Source organism: Ochotona princeps, chromosome 6, assembly GCF_030435755.1.
Source record: "Ochotona princeps isolate mOchPri1 chromosome 6, mOchPri1.hap1, whole genome shotgun sequence".
Lineage (NCBI taxonomy): Eukaryota > Metazoa > Chordata > Mammalia > Lagomorpha > Ochotonidae > Ochotona > Ochotona princeps.
The window spans coordinates 36,804,648-36,825,833 of record NC_080837.1 but is presented as its reverse complement, the minus strand read 5'-3'; the positions used below and the strand labels follow the sequence as shown (position 1 = coordinate 36,825,833).

The window sequence follows — 21,186 nt, the reverse complement described above, 5'->3', positions numbered from 1 at the left end:
CACAGTGAAAATGGTGACCTGGGGCAGCTGCCAAACCATCTTGAGTTTTGGCATCTTCTTCCTGTCTCAGGAGAGCAGCGCTTGGGCACAGAGCACCATCAGAGCAGATGCTGATCTCACTGAGAACACTTCTCCGTCTGGTGGAATGCTGAATTTCAGAGGAACTCCCTGCCATGGGCCAGCCCAGCCCTTGGATACCAACACCCAATTAACACCACAGAAACCAGTGGAAATGACATTCCAAAGAGGTTTGTCAAAAACCTTTATTACAATGCCCATCAGCAGTGCTCAGGTGTTCTGGCCCAGGGTGAGTGGTGTGGGTGAGGGGAGGCGTGCTCCGTCCCATCTCAAAGGGGCGGGGAGTGGCTGAGGCCCCCTTCACTCCCCAGCAGGTATCAGAAGTGGCCAGGCTCATTCTGTTCCCACCGAGCTCCAGCAACACAATCCCAGGAGGGAGACAAGCTTTGTGCTGGCTTCTCTGCCACCTGCCCGACTTCAGGACACCACAGCCAGCCAGGTGTCTGCTGGTGAATGCTGGGGGATGTATCCATCTCTCCATCTGTAGCAATTACACTAGGTCTCAGACACCCCACTGGGGAGCACCCCTGAGGCCAGTCTCTGCAGGTATTGCTGACGCAACGGGGGCAACTGGGAATACAGCTCGAAGCCTTCTGGGAGGCTGCAGTCAGGAAGCTTATAGTGGAGGAGGTGTTGCCGGAGACCCTGCAGGGAGGGAACAGACTGCATGGTGGGTGACGGTACCTTGGGGAGGTCTTTGTCCCCATGGTCCACTCATCTCCCACCCTTGCCTTCCTCTGCTTACCTCATTTGCCAGCAGCCATGTTTTCTGCAGCATACTCCTGCGGGCAGCCTTTACCTCGTCCTAAACACAAAACAGGGCCAGGTAGCTCTGAACCAAGGGTGGGCACTCACTGCAAGCCTTGCTTGGCCTGCAACCCTTGCCCAGCTGGCTCTGGGCTGGTTCAGTCACTGGCTCCTTTCCCTCCTTTGAAGATGAGGCTGGAACCTACCGAGCTCTTTGGGTCCTGGGAGAAGATGAAGCTATTGATGTGAGCCACAGCCACAGCATAGAGCACGGGGCACCAATGAGGACGCAGTGCACCTGTAACCAGGGCCCGGAAGTAGAGCTGAAGGAGGTCCAGGTTGTCTTCGGGAGGTCCCGTGTAGCACTCCAAGGGCACGGGCAACTGTGATAGGGGGTAGAGACGTGCTGAGGCCGAGTATGGGAAGGTGTACCCATGGGGTGACATGGTGGGTGGCTGATGGTCTCACACACACCAAGTCATAAGGACAGGACTCGGACACTGGACAGGCAGCCATCCTCCCCTCAAACAACGGTCAAGGCTAAAGGTGACAGAGCAGCAAGTGGGGGATGGTGGGGTCTGAGAAGCAACTGTGCATTCCCGCTGCCTGATGTCACTCACTGGATGTACTTGGTATTGAAATTTTCAAAGGGTAACATGCAGCTGCTCAATCACAACGTCACGTTTTTTGAAAGTTCTCGTTTTGTAGACATGCAATTCTTTTTTGAAAAAGCTACTGATTCTACATGGAGATGATTACAAGAGAAGCACAGGTAAAGTTTATGTCCTGTGTTCATTATCATAGTGTTCCTTAAAATAGGAGATTTTGCAGCATTCCACATACCCATCAAGAGGCTCTGATAAACTGCGGCATGGCCACACGATGGGTTATGTGACAATGTTTACCGTGTTGACTTCTCGAAGAACGGATAGGGGAAATGTTTATACTATATAATGTCAAATAAAAAAAAAACCTCATTAAAAGTAACACTGATTTCATAAAAATATATAAGCACATTAAAAAAAAAAGGCTGGAAAACATTTTAAAGAGATCAGAAAACCAAAATGATTTTCACCGTGTAGTGAAGTTACAAATGACCTCAATGCTCTTCTCGATTCCTACACAGGTTCTCCATTTTCCATTAAGCATTTTTCTTTATGAAAAAGCATGATAGGTGTAGAGTGTACTTACATCTCATCATATCCTAACTCTTTGCTGTTTATGACAGCTTAGGCTGCGGCTGAGGTCCTCTGAGACTCTGCCCCCAGCCTTATTTCCACGAGCCGCAACATAAACTCCCTTATGCTGGTGCCTTCTAAAGCTCGACTCCCTAACCCCTTTCCCCACATCTTCCCCTTGGGTGTCAGGTCAAACCCTGCCACCCCCACACCACTCTTCTCTTAGAGAATGCCCACCTTGATCTCCCTCCACCCTCCATCCTGATCTTAATCCCTAGAACAGGAGTCATTTTCATTCTCGTGGACTTTGGTAAATGGCTCCTTAGCCAGACTGCAAGATTTCCTACTGCATAGGAAGCTGGGCCTGGCATGCCAAATAGTTTCATATGAGGCCCATCCAAGCTCTCCACTGCCCAGGACTGGCCCGAGGCCTAGTGCAGGAAACCCTCACAGGCCCTGGTGGGCTGAAGAAATACCTGGGTCAGAGGCAGGCTCAGAGCTCGCAAGGCTCCCAGATGCTCCCCAAAGAGGGCAAGGCGCAAGGTGACGCTGAACCGACGCTGCAGGGGAAGGAGGACCAGGGCCCCAAAGAGGTGGTCCCCAAAAGAGACAGCCTCGAAATGTTCCAGGAAGCTGGCATAGAGGTCAGGGAAAGACGTCAGGCCAGGAAGTGGGCAGTCCAGCTTGAGGCTTGGCAAGACCTGAGGGTGACAGAGGCGGACCAGGAGGGCAGCCACCAGATGCTGCACTGGGGTCTCCCGGAACAGTTCACTGTCTGCCAGGAACACACACATGAGTCGAGCCAGGCGGGCTCCTGGAGGCACAGCGTAGAGCGCCTGGGGCCGCCAGCTCTCTAGAAGCAGCACCCACTGCAGGCCGCGCAGGGCTGTGGCCTCCGCGTCAGGTGGCGGGAACCCTGAGGCACAGGCAGAAGCTCGGTGGTAGAGATGAATCAGTGGCAGGAAGGGCCAGTCGGTGGGCAGGAGTGGCTCCTTAGGCACAGGCAGCAGCAGGCTGGGGACCTGCTGCAGCTCCCCTCGGTACAAGGCCTGGGAAGCCAGCAGGCTGGCTCGGGCTGGTGAGCAGTGGGTCAGGTAGCAGCTGCGGATACTGGGGAGGTCCTGGCAGGCCTGGGCCAGCAGAGCCCCTCGCCGGCTCCGGGGGTCCCCAGTGTTCACTAAGGAGAGCTGGTCAGAGAAGTCAGCAGCCTCCGGGCCTCCTGACGTACTTTCTCTGTAACAGGGACCAAAAGCCAAGGGTGGGTGCTGGTCCCATAGTGTCCAGGTTCCAGCCTGCTCTGCATCCTCACACCCTCCCACACAGGTTGAGTAACAGGCAGGATACAAGGGCTGGCTGCCCTGGGCGAGTTTACATCAAGACTCTGTGTCTTGGAATAAAGATGCAATAAAGATGGGGCTAACAGAGCTTCATGGCACAGATACCGCAGGGAGGCCCAGAAATGTTCCCTAACAGTTGGCAGTTCCCCGTGCACTGCTGGATCCTAACGCCAGCTCTCAGCCACACAGGGATTTGCTTCAGCTCATGTCAACTGATGAGGAAATGACAGCCCAGACAGTTCAGCCCCAGCCAGGGCTGTGTGCTTAACCAGCCCCAGGAATGCAGCAGCCCTGATGTCCCTGGGCCTAGACTTACGGGAGAAACTCCAGGCGGAACACGAAGCTCAGCAACAGCTCGTGGGCGAGGTGCTCACTTCCGGGCAGCAGCCGGCTCAGCAGGGCCAAGGCCGTGGCATGATGCAGGGCAGCACTGGTGGCCGGCATGGGCTGGCATATTGACTGCCCATGAAAAACGTAGGGAGCAAGTCAGTGTGGGGGTGGGATGCTGGGGAGACAGGTGAGAGGGACAAAGCAGAGAGAGGTGAGGAAGTGGGGAAGGTGTAGCTCCCGGGTGAGGGGTGGGGGCAGAAGCCGGCATGTGGAGGAACCCACCGCTTTCTGAGCCAGGGCGAGGGCCAGGTACTGCAGATGGTACTCATGGCGCAGAGCCCACGCAGAGAAGGGTGTGAGGAGTGGGGCGGCCCGAGGGGCCATGCACTGCACCAAATAACTCTGGAGTCCTGGGGCAGCCAATACAGCACCCAGCTGAAGAAAAGTTTGTTCAAGTTAGAGATGGGCTCTGATGACTTCTGGGGCTCCCCGGGCAGGTGCCTGCCTCAAGCCAACATCAGCGCTTGGCAATGAGAGCGCCCTTCCCCAGGCGCTGCTCTCCCCCTTTCCTCTTGATTCCTGCTCTTTTATTCCCCCCTCCTCATCGGCCCCGCCCGAGGTCCCCAGGCCTCACTTACCTGGCCACATAGCCCCTTGTGGATCCGGGCAAGGGTATTGAAGAGGACAAGGAGGGCAGTAAGGAATGGGAAGGGCGAGGCTGAGCCAGCTAAGCTGAGCTGGGGGCAGCCTCCTGTGCAGCCCAGCGACACAAGGCTGGGGAGGGCTTCAGGGGCTGGAGCGCAGGACAGTGGGTTGCAGAGAGGGGAGCAGGACCTGGAGGCAGAATGCAGAAGCTGGGGGGACCCCTGGCCTGATGGACCAGCAGCAGGGCGCAGCTGTGCATGCCGGCGTCTACAGTGCTCAGGGCACACACAGTGGGCTGCCTGCTGGTCTGGAGTCGCTACATCCTGGGTTGGGTCAGCAAACTAGACCCAGGAATCCCACAGGGAGATGAATGCCTTTCCTTCTCCCGTCCTGCCCCCAGACACACACACACACGGTACATACCCAAGTGAATCCCAAAGGCCACCCAGGGTGGACTGGTCCAGCAGTGGCAGCAGTAGCTCCCGTGACAAGCGCTCTGCGTCTTCAAGCCAGTCCTCTGGGCACAAGCCTGGCTGGAGGACCAAGGGGCTCACTGAGCTTGCAGCCAAGGATGCTGTGTGCCCCAGACAGCACCCCTGTTCCAGCAACCCCAAAGGCCAGCTTGGAGGTGGCTTCTGCATGCTGATCTCTTTTTAAAATTTATTTTCAGTTTTTATTTGAGCTCCTCCAATTTGAGCTCCTCTCTCTTTTTTTTTTTAAGATTTATTTTATTTTTATTGGAAAGTTAGATATACAGAGAAGAGGAGAAACAGAGAGGAAGATCTTTCGTCCGATGATTCACTCCCTAAGTGACTGCAATGGCTGGAACTGAGCCAATCCAAAGCAGGAGCCAGGAACTTACTCTGGGTCTCCCACGGGGCTGCAGGGTCCCAAGGCTTTGGGCTGTCTTCTACTGCTTTCCCAGTTCACAAGCAGGGAGCTGGATGGGAAGCAGGGCTGCTAGAACTAGAACTGGTGTCCCATATGGGATCCTGGCGTGTTCAAGGTGAGGACTTTAGCCACTAGACTACCATTCCGGGCCCGAGCTCCTCTCTTTTTATGAGAGCTCCTCCATCCACTGGTTCACTCCCAAATGTTTGCAATAGCCAAGCAAGGCCAAAGCAAAGCCCGGGGGGCAGCAAATGAAAGTTCAGATATTGGACCCCCTGCCATCCACAAAGGAGACCCAGAGTTTCTGGCTCCTGGCTTTGACCTGGACCAGTCCTGGATGTTGTTGGCCTCCCAGGACTTTAGACCTCCGGCAAGATGGAAGAACTGTTTTTCCTTCAGTCTCTATTACTCTGTACTTCAAATACATTATAAATAAATAGCTTTAGAAAAAAAGGTTGGAACGGGGAGACAGGAGAAAGAGAGGCAGAGGGAGCAGGTGAGAATGTGGATAGAGGCAGGCACAGGGGCGTGGCGGGAGGCAGGTAGGCAAGACTCACTTGCTGGCTCCAGGCCTGGTAGTAGGCGCTCAGGAATAGCAGGCAGGCGGTTGGCACTGGGCCCAGAGCATTCCACTTCTCAGGTCTGGGCAGCAAGTTCAAGGACTGCCTCAGACAGGGATCCACAAGAAGCTGCAGCCCAGACACCTGTGTCCAAGTGACCGAGTACAAGGGCGCTGACAGGCCAGCCTCAGCAGGCTCACTGTGGGAGGGTGGAAAACGGCCACGGTGAGCCAGAGAGCTGCCTCATTCCCCTCTCAACCGCAGCCACTATGTAGTGTGGAGCAGGGCCCAGCGGGCCTGGTATGGCTGGTGGGACATCCTGGTTGGGAGGCCCACGGTCCCATCCTACCTGAGGGACTCTGGGTGGGTGCCGGCAGCTGTCAGGGTCAGCTGGGTGAGCAGGCTGAGCAGGGAGGCTATGCGCTGCATGGGGAGGGGTGGCGGGCAGTCGGCAGCTAGCTCAGTGGGCACAGTCTGCAAGGCCCGCACCAGCACTGGGTAGAGCTCCCTGGGAGGGAAGGGTCACAGGCTGTCAATATAAGAAGGGACAGGGAACTCCAAGGCCTGGCATGCTGCAGTCGACCTGCAGAAGGAGCAGAAAGGAGAAGGCCTTGGGAGCCAGGGCACTCTGGGGAAGAGGGGGCCCTTTAGGGCTGCCCCCAGTGCAGGAGATTTCAAGTCTGAACGAGACACTAAGGTGCCATGCACAGAATAGCCAGGCTGGGCTTTTCCAGCACTTCTTGGCACATTCTCACCCCCAAGTCCCTTCACCTGCCTCCTCATTCTTCATCTTCTAAGCTGAGGACTTCAAACCATGACGGGGTCAAGGGACAGTCCCAAAGGGTAGAACGGATGGGGCCAACAAGGGAGCCTGCACCCCTCCCAACTGTCTCTCCTCACCTATAAAGGTCCCCGCCCTGGCCGTAGGAGGCAGCCACAGCCCACAGGCGGAAGGCCTCAGTGCTCAGTGCCTCAGCTTCCTCTGGAGGTAAGGCCAGATCCTGGGGTGCCTCAGCGATGAAGCGGCGTAGGCGGCTCCGGAGGTCAAAGCCATTCAACTAGGGGTAGGTAGACAGAGCCGGGGCTTAGGGGGGGCCAGGTCTCCCTGGGCTCAGCTCCCCCCAGGGCCAGACCCTGGACAGGGCTGAGACATCCTCATCCACATCCCCTCTTTCTGGCAAGCACTGGGCACCTTTCCTAGGGCCACTGGGTTCTGGGTGATGAGTCCAGGGCACATGTGGCTCTCTTGATCTGGGGCCTGGACAGAGAACCTCAAATTATGGCAAGAGGTCACAGACCTCCTGGTCACCTGGTTTCTGCTACGTTTCTAACTAGACCAAAGAGTAGGAGGGCATGCGCTGACCACTCAGGGGTAGGAGTCTCTGCCAGGCTCCCACCCAGTTGCACTCTGCTCCACATCCTGCATACCAGCCGGGCCGCGATGTTCCTCCCAGCTGAGGCCAGGACTCTAAGCAGTTTCATGGCCATGGCACAGGGCACTCCGTGTAGACTAGGGGTAGGCCCCATTCCCACAGGAGACCAGCTGATGGGCAGGAATTCTCGAACTATGGTCTCTATCAGCCGAGGGCACTCTAGGACCTGTGAGAGAGAGGAGGACAGACGAGGAAGAGAGGCAGAGGGTCAGGAGTAGGCCCAGCTTGTTTCCCCTTCCTGGCCTCCTTCTCTCTCACCCTTGTGGCTGCTTCCAGGGAATGGCGGGCCAGGCGGATGAGCACGGCCAGGATGTCGAGGACTACCATGGGTCCTGGACAGGATACCTCCAGGATGTAGCGCAGCCGTGGTAGCAGGTTGGTGGCCAGGAGCCCCTGAGGGTGAGATAAACTTGATGTCCCTCTTGCCCTATGTGGGGAACTCCCCAGGTCACAGGGTGGGAAGAGAACTTTCCCTTTACCTTGATGACATCATGTCGGGCCAGGTCAGGTGGGGCTCGTCTTTCCTTCTCTGGGTTCTTGCCCTTTGCCTTTTCTCCTGGTGGCTCTTCATCTTCATCCTCATCGTCCTCGTCCTCCTGGCTGGGCATCAGAGGGAACACCAGTGCTCCATGGTACCAAGAGAAGGTTCTGTCCAGGAGCTCCTGCCATAAGACAGCAAACAGTGGTCGGAGAGGAGAGGGAGTAGGGGTGGAGAGTGGGAGTGGAAAGGCAAGCTTTGTGGGTGTCAGGACCCTCGGGAGGAAGGGAGTGCCAGCAAGGCCATTCGGAGCATGCCCAGCATGGGGAGTAGAGACTCCGATCTACCTCGTCTCCAGGAGCCACCAGAAGGACCCGGAGGGCCCGGACAGCGCCTGCAATGACCCCATCCACTCGGTCATCCAGGGAGAAGCGCAGTAGGAAGAGGAAACCAGCATCCAACAGGAGACGTAAGACGCTGCCCACGAGCTGGTCCCCAAACTCACCGGCCTGGGCCTTGGTGGCAGAAAGAGAGAGCACTCTGCTGCATGCTGAAGTGCCACATGCACTTCATGGGTCTTTGCCCCAACCCTTCATGTGCCCACTGAGGACCTGCCTAGTCTGGCTCACAGCTAGCACACGGAGCAGCGGGCCAGAGTATGCAGGGGCCGGAGGAGCGGAAATGTAAGGTCCTAGGCAAGGGGCTGGGGTGGGAGCAGCCCAGAGGCCAGGAGTGCACTCACCCTGCCGAGGACCTGGGACAACACCTGTAGTGCCAGTGATCTCTGCTGGGACACTTGGCTGCGGGTCAGGTGGAACAGCTCCTGGAGGGAGTACCCTGCTCTCTGTGGGAGACACAAGAAGTCAGAAGGAGCTGAGAGCCAGGGCAGTGCCTCAGAAGTACTCATTAGAGGGGACTATGTGACTCCCCAGGCTTTGCTCTCCAGGAGTCTGAGCCTGGGACAGAAGCCAGGAGCAGCTCACAAGGCAGATGCAGGGATGCAGTCCGGCGTGCGTCCCCTGCAACCCAAGGGTAGGAGCAGGGGGCCTGGAAGAGTATGTGGCTGAGTGGACAGCAAAGCCTGCAGTTAGGGGTAATGGCCCACCCTGCAGCAGGTTCTGAAGATCACTGAGCACAGGGGTCTGCAGGGAGGGGACAGCGCAGCAGCAGCAGAGAAGCACTGTTGGGCCCTGCTGAGGGACAGGGGTTTATCCTGTGAGCGGTGTGGGGCAGAGCGCTTTGTGAGGTAAGGCACAGCCAGAGCGGGATCAGAGGAACTGGGCAGGCAGTCCTGTGAAGGAACAGCTTGGGGAGAGTGTGGTAAGTATGGTGCCAAAATGGGTTGGCAAGTTCTAGCAGTGACCAGAATAGGAGCAGGAAAAGAGCAAGGTTTTGCAGCTACAAAATGGAATGAATAGCAAGGTCATAATCCGGAACAGGGCACATGGGAGGCTAAAGGTCACCATACAGGTCCTCCTCCAGGGGCTGCTCAAAGCCCTGTCTGGGCCCCAAGCTCACCTCAGGCTCCTCTCCATGATGGTGCAGACCTAGATGGGTAGGCAGATCTGCATCTGCAGCCAGCAGCTCACCCTGGAGACTGAATCGAGCCTGCATCCTCTGAGGGAGGGAGACAAGGATGGCAGGCTTGGAGGCACTGCAGCCACTTCCCCCCTTCACCCACCCTTACCTGAATCCCAGGCCTCTCAGGGCTCAGGTCCTGACTCTATTTCTGGTGGGAAATGGGGCTCGTCTGGCCTTTGGCTGGGGGGGGTGCCAGGAAAGGAGGGTGGGGTCGGGAAGAAGCAGAAGTGAAGGGCCTGAGTTCTACATCTGAGAGGGCAGCCCACCCCACCCCCGCCACGCAGCCCCGCCACGCCGCCTGGCCCTTCCCACCTGCTGCGTCCTCTGCTGCCGCAGCGGGGGCAGGTCCTGGGTCCAGTGGAGTTTTTCCAGTTCTACAGTGTCCATGTGCAGCCACTCTTTGTGGGGGGTCACGGGCAGGGCCAGAGCTGGGGGGAAGGAAGTGTGCATACTTCCTAAAGGACTCTCTGGCCCTGGGGCTAACTGCCATCACCTGGCAGCTGCCATGCCCTCCTCTGCCTCAGGATCTAGCAGCTTATATCTCAGGTGTGGTTAACACAAGACTAGGTCTGGGGAGCAGGCAAATGTCTCCAGTAGGGCTCAAGCCCGTTACTGGCTCCATGAATGTGTTGGGAGGAGGGACATAGGCTGCATCTCTGGGAGGCACAGCTTTCCACACGGGGAAGAGGCAGCCACTTTGTTCTGGGGGCAGCATACAGAACCCCCTCTCTAACATTCTCCTCCTTCCTCATCCCTACTCTCACCCAACCTGCTTGGCTGGCCCAGACCTCCTCCCGGGGCAAGAGGTTCCTGGCTGCAGTAATTCAATTTCTTCTTCTGTTAATCCCTAATGAAATAATTGAGTTTCTGGGAAGCAAGGGTTTTTGCTGGCTTCTCTGTGTCTGGCCTGGCATGCTCATCAGCTTCCGTCACATTCTCCTTCTCCCATTGCCCTGGCCCTGCCACCTTCCCCCACCCCACTCTGAGCATGGAGAGAAGGGGCAGGATGAGCTATAGGACAAGGGAGCTGGGAGCTGGGGCAGCTACAGGCAGGCCAGGGAGGGGTCTGCCGTGGCCATGTCACCCAGGGGACCCTCACCGGGCAGGGGGACAAGAAGCAGTGACAGGATAAGAACACAGGAAGCATGTGCAGGAAGACGATAGGCAGCTAATTGGAGGCCAATTTAAAGCCAGTAATGAGGATTGATGCTCCAAGTCCAAGAGCACAGAACCTTTTCTTTTCTTCTATTGGCCAGGCCTACTCTTAGCGACCAAAGGACGGTCCCCCTCCTCCAAACCTGGGGCTCCTGGCTCCAGTTCGTCTTCCCTCTTGGGCTCACTGGCGGAAGATGTCACGACAGCCTCCTCTTTGGCGACGTCTGCTGAGGGTCCTCCTGACCCCTGCACCTTGGTGACGTTCTTGGCTGCCTGCTCATGTGCACAGCCGCGAGACCTCACAAAGGCAACGAGGTTGGGGTCTAGAGGTGCAGGGGGAGGAAGGGAGAGTGAGGAGCATCCTCCCCAGTTCCCACAGAGCTGGCACCTGCCAAACACTGCCTGCCTCTGGGTACTAAGGTCAGTGCCAGCACTAGCCAGCCCTGTCCTGAGCTCCCCACTCAGCGCTCACCTGTAGGGCCTCCACCTCCTACAGTGCTTTAGTTTAGGTTCCTGTGTCTGTCCCTGCCCTTGGCAGCCAGGTCACAGATCCCAAGGAAGTGGCTATGGAGTAACTGAATGAATGCTGACTAGGGTGGGAGGAGGTTACTTAAGGGAACACTGCCCTTTTCTTGGCTCCTGTACTCATGCACCTGTTACTAAGCACCTGACAAGCTCTGAGTGGTCGCACATTGGGGAAGAAGACTGACTGGGGGTGTCTGGGTCACAGGAACTAGGGGAGGTGAAAGCACAGGATGCTGTCACCTAAGGGAACATTCTGTGCTTCTACCAAGTGTGGCTGAAAACAAGGCAGAACGCACATTCCACTGGGGTAGAAGAGTTCACAATTCAGCATAGGCCTGGGAAGCCAAACAGACCTGCAACCCCTGCCCATGTTACCTGGGGAGACTATCTTTGCATGGAGCCGTGGCACTCGCTTAAGTGACAAGAGGTGAGTACCCCTCCCTCCCAGGACTAGCGTCAACACAAAACAATGCAGGGTAGCCCAAGACATGGATTTCTTGGATTTCTTGAGCCTTTCCAGACCAGCTGGGCCCAGGGCTGGCACCTTACCGAGCTGAGCCAGCAGCTCCTGTTGTGCCTGCATGATCTCCTCGTGGGACATGGCCTGCATTATTGCCATGTTCTCTTCGTGGATGATCCGGGATTCCTGCTCAGCCTCTTGCTTTCCGAGTTTCTTCTCCATGGCCAGGAGCGGTCGCTCAGAGCCTGGGCTGTGGCCTGTAAGCTGACAGCCCTGGTCCCTGGGAGTGGGTGCCTCACAGGCCACAGCACCTGGACAAAGGTGCACAATCAGCATCACTGCCCTGGCCTTCAGTCTGTAACTCTATTGGCTCTACAGATCCTAGAGATGGCCTGGGTGTGGAGGAGTGGCCAACATTGACTGTAGGCACATGTGGGGCATGCCTTGCTTTTCTGCCCTCACATCCCCTTGGGCCTTCATGGAAGGTTTCCCTCAGAATTGGCTTATGGAGGTCTGCACCGCTGCCCTCCCCAGGGACTGCACCCATCCCATCTGCTGATAACTCGCATCCTGCACAGAATCTCTGTGCAACACCTCTATCTGCTTCCCTTTCTTATTGGGTCACATAAGGGCCAGGCCCACTTGTGGATCCCAGCACCGAAAATTCATTTCTCTATGTGAAGACACGAGATGGCTTCCTTTCATGATGGCTCAAATGCACCTCCCATCCCAGGCAGGGTAGATGTGTATCCAGAAACAACTGGATAATCCTGTCTTCCAGAAGGGCTAAGTCTAAGCAACCCACAACCCCAGCTCACCCTGTGGTGGGTCCAGGTGGGTTGTGGCTTCCCTGGCTGGGGATACCTCAGCTTCAGACGTGCGTCTTGCTGCAATCTCCTGGGCAAAGATGCTTTTCCTACCACACATTGCTGGCTTCTCCTGTAGGGCATAAAATCCCCAAGCGCTGACACTCCTAACTCTGCTCTCCCCTCAACTCCTCTAAACTTAGGGCACAAGAAGGCATTTTTGTTCCATCTCCAGGGGTCACAGTCGTAGTGAGAAGAAACAGCAGTGTTCTACAGAAGCACAGGTCTTTAAATCTAATGGGCTTGGCTGGAGTTCTGGCTCTTCCACGAGGACGGTGTACAGTGTGAACCAAGGTATGTACCTCTTTGGAACAGGTTGTTTTCTCATCTGAATAATGGGGGATGAGGCTGGCTATTCCACATGGCTCTATGATGAGGGCTAAATGAAGGTAGTTGCACAAAATGTTGGGCCTGGTGCTGCTTTCTAAGCATACCTGCTCATCGTCATGAAACCCACTTATCTGCATGCATCAAACACCAGGAGACTCCCCACTGCTCCCCACACACCATCCGCAATTATTTGCCTACCTGTCTCTCCCGTGAGCGATGGAACACAGGGGGGAAGGCAACACCACTGGGCACAGGCAGCGTCACAGCCATTGAACTTGTATCTCTTTCCTGTACCAACCAAGCACAAGGTAGTGACCAGGCGGCTCTCACCCAGGCTGGATGCTAGCCCAGCTCTGCACAATGAGACTCTCACTGTGCTTCTTCAGAAATCCATCTCGCTCAGGACACTGTGATCTCATCCCAGCCCCAACAATCACTGTAGGGGGCAAGAGTGACCTGCCTTTTTAAAAACATTTCGAAAAGCAAAAAGAGAGAAAGAGATCTTCTCTCTACAGTTTTACTCCCCATTGCCCACAAAAGCTAGGAACCCGAACTCTGTTCAGGTCCTTCACATGAGTAACAAGCACCCAAGAATTTGAACCACCACCTGTTGCCTGCCAGGGGTGTACTGGTAGAAAGCTGGCTGCCAAGCAAAGCTGGACCTCTAACCCAGGCACTTGACATGGGGCATGGGCATCTCAAGCAGCATCCTCCCTGCTGAGCCGAGCACCCACCACCCCAGGTCCACCTTTTTGAATCACCCCCTCTAGGAAGGTGCAGACCCGCTGCTCCATCACCCTTGCTGCCCTAGGACGCCTTGTGGCCCTCAGCTGGGGCAAGACGCACAATGATCTTGGTCAGGACTGCAGTGATGTGCTGATCGTGTCTGCTCAACCTCTCTTCAGGGTCCTCATCCACAGGCAGGCAGTGGCTGGGGTCGGGCCTGGCTCTCTTGGGAGGAGCAGGAACCAAAGCTGGAGGCAAATCTGGGAGATCTGAAATATAAATAAGTAAATAAAAGCCAGAAGTTAGGACGTTCACCTCTTCCTGGAAAACACCAGGCAAGGGGAGCCATATAGAGCAAGGGAGCTGTCCTGAGACTGAGGCTCCAGCCAGACAACCCTTGGGTGAGAGATGGCACCTCTGGGCTCCAGTTCCTTCATGTGTAAGATGGTGCTGCAGCCAGAGACAACAAAGGGCAGCATTTGACTGTAGGAGGAAGGGGGCGACCCCGTGGCACTCACTGTCCAGTGTCACCACGTCCCGATGGTCCTGTGGCGGGGGCTGGGCGGCGCTGGCATCGCCACCTCTCCTGTTCACTCTCTTCACCAGTTTTGCAGCCGGAGTCACACCAGAAGCAAGAAACTGACTCTGGAAGCGCAGTAAGTCCACCTCGGACTCCCCCAGCTTGGGTCTTGACAGCATCTTGCTTCCCCAACACAGCTTCCAGGAGGCTTCCCTCTCACTCGCCCCTAGGAGCGAGACACAGGATGGGCTGTGGGTGACTGAACCCTGAGTCTCTGTGAGACCGTTAAAAGAGTTTGAGCTTCCATGGTTTCAGGGAAACTCACTGCTCTTCCATCACACCTGCCCTTATGGTCACTGCTGGCCTCCTCTGCCCTCTCTGAGGTCATTAGCCTAGCAACGGGACTTAGAGCCAACTCAGGTTGTTCACATCCGTGGGTGACAAAACACTAGAATCAAAGCAGCAGAAGGCCCGAGAAAATGCCATTGGGGTTGGCAGATGACCGTGTACCTGCCTGTGGTGGTGCTACTGTACCAACTTGAGACAATGTGAAAGTAGCCAGGGGTTTGCATTCAGCACAGAGGTTAAGACATGGTTGGGATGCTCACACCCCCATTCTGGAGTGCCTAGGTTTGAGTCTCAGCTCAACTACAGGCTGGGTCCCTGTGGTTCATGTGAGAAATGGATTGTTATTGGCTCCCAGCTTCAGCTTGGGCCAGTATCGGCATTGGGAAAGAACCAGGGGATGGGAGCTTACTCTGTATGTACATCTCTGCCTTTCAAAACAAAGGTCCCAAAAAACTGCCTGTCTAATAAACGAAAGCTGTCAATTTATTAAAAAAAACAATAACAAAACAAGCCTGAGCTGAAAAAGGCCAATACATAAAAATCATTTGCATGTCTACAGACTAGCACAGAACAAGAAAATGGAATTAAGAAAATAATTTAATTTATAATACCATCAAAAAGAAAAAAAAATTTCAGAATAAATATAAGCCAAGAGGTTCAAGACTTGTCCATTGAAACATATAAAACACTGTTGAATTAAAGAAGACCCAAACAACCAGAAATACATCCTGTGCTCACAAATTGGAAGACTTAATATTATTAGGATGGAAATACCGTCCAAATCTCCAGATTCAACGCAATGTCTTTCAGAATTCCAACTGTTAATCGCTTCTCAGCCTTTTGGCTAAGATCAAGTGCAAAATTCCAACTGCCTGTATTTGTAGAAATTGACTATTTGGCCCTAAAATTCATATATCAATGCAAGGGACCCAACCAATCAAAAATATTTGTTAAAGAACTAGGTTAAAGGGGTCACACTTTTCCAAATTCAAATATAAAGCAACTGGTATCAGACCTTACCAGTATGCAGAAAGATATACAGATGGACTTGAGAGTCCAGAACAACTTGACGGAGCTACAGCCAACAGAGTTCCAACAAGGAGATTTTCAAATGAGGAAGAAGAGTACAGGCTGAGTAGGTCTGAAATAACTGGGATCAAAAAGGTTTTAGGGCCCGGCAGCATGGCGTAGTGGCTAAAGTCCTCGCCTTGAATGCGCCGGGATCCCATATGGGCACCAGTTCTAGCCCCGGCAGCCCCGCTTCCCATCCAGCTCCCTGCTTGTGGCCTGGGAAAGCAGTCGAGGACAGCCCAAAAAAGCCTTGGGACTCTGCACCCGTGTGGGAGACCCGGAAGAAGTTCCTGGATCCTGGCTTCGGATCGGCTTAGCACCAGCTGTTGCGCGCACTGTTGTGAATCATCGGATGGAAGCTCTTTCTCTGTCTCTCCTCCTCTCTGTATATCTGACTTTCCAATAAATAAAATAAATCTTAAAAAAAAAAAAAAAAGGTTTAGGCCCGGCGGCGTGGCCTAGCGTCTAAAGTCCTCACCTTGAACGCCCCGGGATCCCATATGGGCGCCGGTTCTAATCTCGGCAGCTCCACTTCCCATCCAGCTCCCTGCTTGTGGCCTGGGAAAGCAGGAGAGGACGGCCCAAAGCTTTGGGACCCTGCACCCGCGTGGGAGACCCGGAAAAGGTTCCTGGTTCCCGGCATCGGATTGGCACACACCGGCCCGTTGCGGCGCACTTGGGAGTGAAACATCGGATGGAAGATCTTCCTCTCTGTCTCTCCTCCTCTCTGTATATCGGGCTTTCCAATAATAATAATAAAATCTTTTTAAAAAAAAGGTTTTACAGTTTAGAGCTTGTTTAGGATTCGGAATATATGCAGAGACTTAACTTGCTGAGTACTGATGCTGAAAAAATGTTGGGCAGCTATCTGGTCTAGTTGCTAACACGATGGTTAGGATATCTGCATCCCATGTCTGAGAACTTGAATCACATACCTGGCTCCATTCCTGATTCCAGCTTCCTGGCTAACGCAGATCCCGAGAGCCAACAGTGATGGCTCAAGTAATTAGGCTCCGCCACCCACGCAGGTGGCCTGACATGGCTTCCTGGCTCCTGGCTTCTGCCCTGGCCCAGACCCTTGTCAGCAGTTGGGGAATGAATCAGCACCAAATGAGAGCTCTCTATAGTCTTTCTTCTCTGCCTCTCAAATTTAAAAAATAATAATAAAATAAAAAAAAATCAGATCTTGAAGCATTTCAGCCTTCAGATTATCAGATTAGGGGTACTCAAACTGTATTTTCAACAAATGGTTTTCAGATAACTGGATAGCCATATGTAAAAGGATGGTATCTGACCTTCCCCTGCCTCATATCATTCAAAAAACTGATTCAAAATTAGTCAAACACCTCCATGAAAGAGCTAAAATTATAAAACTCTTTGTGATCTCAGAATAGGCGACAAAGATCTTAAATTCAGCACCAAATGCAACCAAAGATAAAATGGAATTCATCAAAATTATACTTCTGTGTTGCAATGATCATCATTGTCAACAATGTAAAAAAACAACTTATAGAATGGGAGAAAATAAAAGGCTGCATTTAGAATATACAGAAAATTTTTTTAAAAATATGAGTTTTGCTTTTAGATTTATTTATTTTAATTAGAAAGGCAGATTTACACAGAAGGAACAACAAAAAGATCCTCCACCCACTGATTCATTTCCCAGATGGCTGCATTGGCCAGAACTGATCCCATCCAAAGCCAGCAGCCAGGAGCTTCTTCTGGGTCTTCCAACACGGGTGCAGGGTCCCAAGTCTTTGGGCCATCTTCTACTGCTTTCCTAGGCCACAAGCAGAGAACTGGATGGGAAACAGAGCAGCCAGGACATGAGCCAGCACCTATGTGGGATTGCAGCAGATGCAAGGCGAGGATTTAGCCACTATTCTATTACACTGGACCCATACAGAGAACTTTTACAACTCAAAAGTAAAAGACAAATAATCCAATTGAAAAAAATGGACAAATGCCATCATCAGTCATTATAGAAGTGGAAATCACAACCACAAGGTGGGGGAAGGCTTTAGCATAGCAGTTACAATGCTGCTTGGAGGACAGCATCCCAGCTTGGGTGTGGGGTGCCTGGGTTCAAGTCCTGGCTCTACTTCAGATTCTACCTTCCTGCTAAAGTACAGCCTGGAAGGAAACAGGTAATGGTCTTTGTAGCCTACGAGGGAAATCCTGACTGACTTCCAGGTTCCTTGCTTTGCCCGACCCAGCCCCAGCTGTTGTGGACATTAAGGGGAGTGTATCAGAAGATGAAAGGTGTTTCTTTCTTTCTAGGTCTCTCTGCCTTTCAAAAAAGAAAGTCTTTAAAAAAAAAAAAACAGAGCGTGGAGGGAGGATGTGGATAACAAGTGTTGACTAAGATATGGAGAAAATGGCACCTACATATAATCCTGGTGGGGAATGAAAAATGGTACAGCTAGCTGCTATGGAAAAAAATGGTAGAGCTAGCTTGGCATGCCCTCAAAAAGTTAAACATAGTGATAACATATGATCCAACAATCCAACTGCTAGGTATATACCAACAAAAATAAAAACATATGTTCACCAAAAATATGTACACCAATGTTCCAAACAGCATTATTCATAATAGCCAAAGCAGAAACAATATAAACATTCATGAAACTGAAGGACAAAGTGGTATATCCATGTGGAGGGGATAGGCTTTGAAGACACGGGGAATAACATGTGGCTCTTATATATGTTAAACCAGCTAAAAGAAGCCAGTCACAAGGGGCTTCATCTTGTATAGCTCTATTTACATGAAATGTCCAGAACAGCCAAATCCACATGGACAGGGGACAGAGGAGTGCTTTCCAGGGGTGAGGGAGTCCGAGGAGACAGTGGTTTCACTGCTATGGCATATGAAGCTTCTTTCACAGAGCGAAAATGTTCCTGAACTAGAGAGTGATGCTGGTTGTAACATGGTGACTATTCAAAAGCACTTAATCATATACTTCAAAATGGTGAATTTCATGGCATGTAAATTCTCTCTCAACTAAACAAACAAAAACTTCTTGGTATAGCCAAGCAAAATATGTCTGTAAAGCTGGCTGACTAGTCTGGAACTCCTGAGTTTGATACTATTAAGAAGAAAAGTGTCCGGCCTGGTGTGACAGCCTAGAGGCTAAAGGCCTCGCTTTCACTGTACAAGGATCCCATAAGGGCTCTGGTTTGCATTGTGGCGGTCCCACTTCCCATCTGGCTCCCTGCTTGTGGCCTGGGAAAGCAGTCGAGGATGGCCCAAAGCCTTGGAACTCTGCACCCACGTGGGAGACCTGAAGAGGCTCTGGTCTCCTGGTTTTAGATCAGCGCAGCTCCGGCCGTTGCGGCCGCTTGGGGAGTGAATCATCGGATAGGAGATCTTGCTCTCTGTCTCTCCTCCTTAACTTTCCAATAAAAACAAATCTTTTTTTTTTTTAAAGATTTATTTATTTATTTTTTAAGATTTATTTTTTTATTGGAAAAGCAGATATACGGGCCCAGTGGCGTGGCCTAACGGCTAAAGTCCTCGCCTTGAAAGCCCGGGATCCCATATGGGCGTCGGTTCTAATCCTGGCAGCTCTACTTCCCATCCAGCTCCCTGCTTGCAACCTGGGAAAGCGGTTGAGGATGGCCCAATGCTTTGGGATCCTGCCTCCAGGTGGGAGACCTGGAGGAGATTCCTGGCTCCTGGCTCTGGATAGACACAGCACCAGCTGTTGTGCTCACTTGGGGAGTGAATCATTGGACGGAAGATCTTCCTCTCTATCTCTCCTCCTCTCTGTATATCTGACTTTGTAATAAAAATAAATAGGTCTTTAAAAAAAAAAAGGAAAGGCAGATATACAGAGAGGAGAGACAGAGAGGAATATCTTCTGTCCAATGGTTTACTCCCAAAGCGGCCGCAACGGCTGGAGCTATGCCAATCCAAGCCCAGGAGCCTCTTCCCAGGTCTCCCACACGGGTGGCAGGGCCACAAGGCCTTGGGCCTTCCTCGACTGCATTCCCAGGCCACAGGCAGGGAGCTGCATGTGAAGCGGGGTTGCTGGGATTAGAACCGGTGTCCATATGGGATCCTGGCGCATGCAAAACGAGAACTTTACCCACTAGGCTACCGCTTCGGGCCGTACTAAAACATTTTTTCAAAGTTTACTCTGAAAATGAAAGTTACTCTATCTGGGCAGAGATACAAGGGATTATAAAGATACAGAAATGAGGGTGAAACAAGCCTCAGTTCTAAGGGGCTGAGTCAAAATGCTAGATGTTTTTTTCTTTGGGTGGTTTCTGAGGCATTCTGATGTAAAAAGTTGGTACTCAGATACATCAACTAACAGAAACTAAAAATTCATCATACATTACTTCTGTTTTTAGCTTGAGCTAGTAAATCTTTAGCGTCACTGATTCTGTCTGCTATAAAAGAAGACAATCCTTTGGGATTTTTTTTGTTTGTTTTGTTTTTACAAATTGACTAAGTTGGGCCTGGTATGATGGCCCAATGGTTAAATCCTCACCTCGCAAGTACCAGGATCCCATATGGGCACCAGTTTGTGTTCTGGCTGTTCCACTTCCCATCTAGCCCCCTACTTATGGGAAAGCAGCAGAGTATTGCCCAAAGCCTTGGAACCCTGCTCCCATGTAAGCCCAAAAGAAGCTCCTGTCTTCGGATGGCTCAGTTTTGGCCTTTGCAACCAACTGAGGAGTGAGACAGTGAGTAAAAGATCTCTTTGTCTCTCCTTTTTTTCTGTAAATCTGATCTGCCTTTCTAATGAACACAAATAAGTCTGTCTTTTTTTTTTTAAAGAATGAACTAAGCTGCCTCCTGTCTTCACCAGCAGCTAGGACTCATTCCAGCATTCACAAAGAATGCTGGCATTCAAGGCAGCAGTTTAACCCACTACATTACAACACCATCCCCCATTTTGTCATTTGGAGTCCAACCCAGCTCTTAAAAGAGCCATCACTGAAGGCAGACTTTGGTAGACTTCAAAAAATTTGGTTTCCTAGAAGTTCTATATGCTTCATGATTAGCCAACCTCAACATCGTGCAATGTTCCATATAGCTGCTACCACCGCCTGTCAATCTGCCTTGAAATTCAATTAACAAATCATTGTTGAGAGCTTGTCTGGAGGTTCTAGCAGGGGAGCGCAGCTACTCGTATACCCTTGACTAAAGACCGGTCCTCCTCTAGTGGAGAGGGTCGCACGTGGAGTGGTGAGGGAGGAAGGGGACAGCCGCCTAGCCAGCCAGATCAGTCGAATCAACCCTGGCGATCAATGGGGTGACAGATGTCACAGCCAGATCGCCCTCACATCCATAAAAATAATTCTTAAATGAAGAAGAAAAACAAAAAAAGACGCCTGCACCCCATAGCTTTGATCCTGCTCCAGTTTCATGCAAATGTGACAGCTCTGGTAACTGGGTTTCTATCACTCTAGTTTGTGACTCCAGGCCCAAAGGCATTGGGAGTGAGGACAACAAGAGCCCTTTCTCTTTTTGTCTCTTTCAATTTCATTTAAATAACAATTTTAAAAAGCTTTAGCTATTTAAAAGATAATTTTGCTGCAAAGAAATCTAAATCTTTTATCATAAGGCACATTTTCTGTGAAGCTTTGGGAGGTCCTGCATACACTTACAAAAGCAGTGCATCTCAGCGAGTAAGAAAAAAAAAAAAGACATGAAAAAACTGGGATTATGGGATTTCGGAGGCAAGAAAAATCCCCAAAGTTTAACAAGACTGAATACTGAAGGGAGAAAATGAAAACATGCCAAGAGTGCTCGCTTCAGCAGCACATATATGAAAAAGTGCCAAGAGAAGTGGATGGAGTGGGACAAATACGTGTCTTCAGCTTTTTGCCTTAAATTTAATACAGAACCTCTAATGAGCGGATGTATTTGTCGAGTGACAGCCAAGAGCATACACAGGTGTGCCGTTTACTGGATG

The 21,186-nt window shown here is 52.2% G+C and overlaps 1 protein-coding gene across 1 annotated transcript; it reads right to left on the bottom strand.

Moving 5' to 3' along the window:
• Nucleotides 1-248: 248 nt before the first annotated feature.
• RPAP1 (RNA polymerase II associated protein 1) lies at nt 249-14,054 on the bottom strand. Its single transcript, XM_004578157.2, has 24 exons — nt 13,839-14,054; nt 13,441-13,589; nt 12,793-12,882; nt 12,217-12,337; nt 11,488-11,709; nt 10,557-10,736; nt 9,571-9,686; nt 9,196-9,294; nt 8,420-8,521; nt 8,025-8,192; nt 7,679-7,861; nt 7,458-7,592; nt 7,195-7,365; nt 6,667-6,824; nt 6,116-6,274; nt 5,764-5,965; nt 4,739-4,848; nt 4,309-4,504; nt 3,953-4,105; nt 3,657-3,799; nt 2,480-3,236; nt 1,032-1,208; nt 824-883; nt 249-723 (listed from the first exon to the last, which is right to left on the bottom strand). The coding sequence occupies exons 1-24, from the start codon at nt 14,017-14,019 to the stop codon at nt 574-576; spliced, it is 4,182 nt and encodes a 1,393-aa protein (XP_004578214.2). The 5' UTR covers nt 14,020-14,054; the 3' UTR covers nt 249-573.
• Between the last annotated feature and the right edge of the window lie 7,132 nt (nt 14,055-21,186).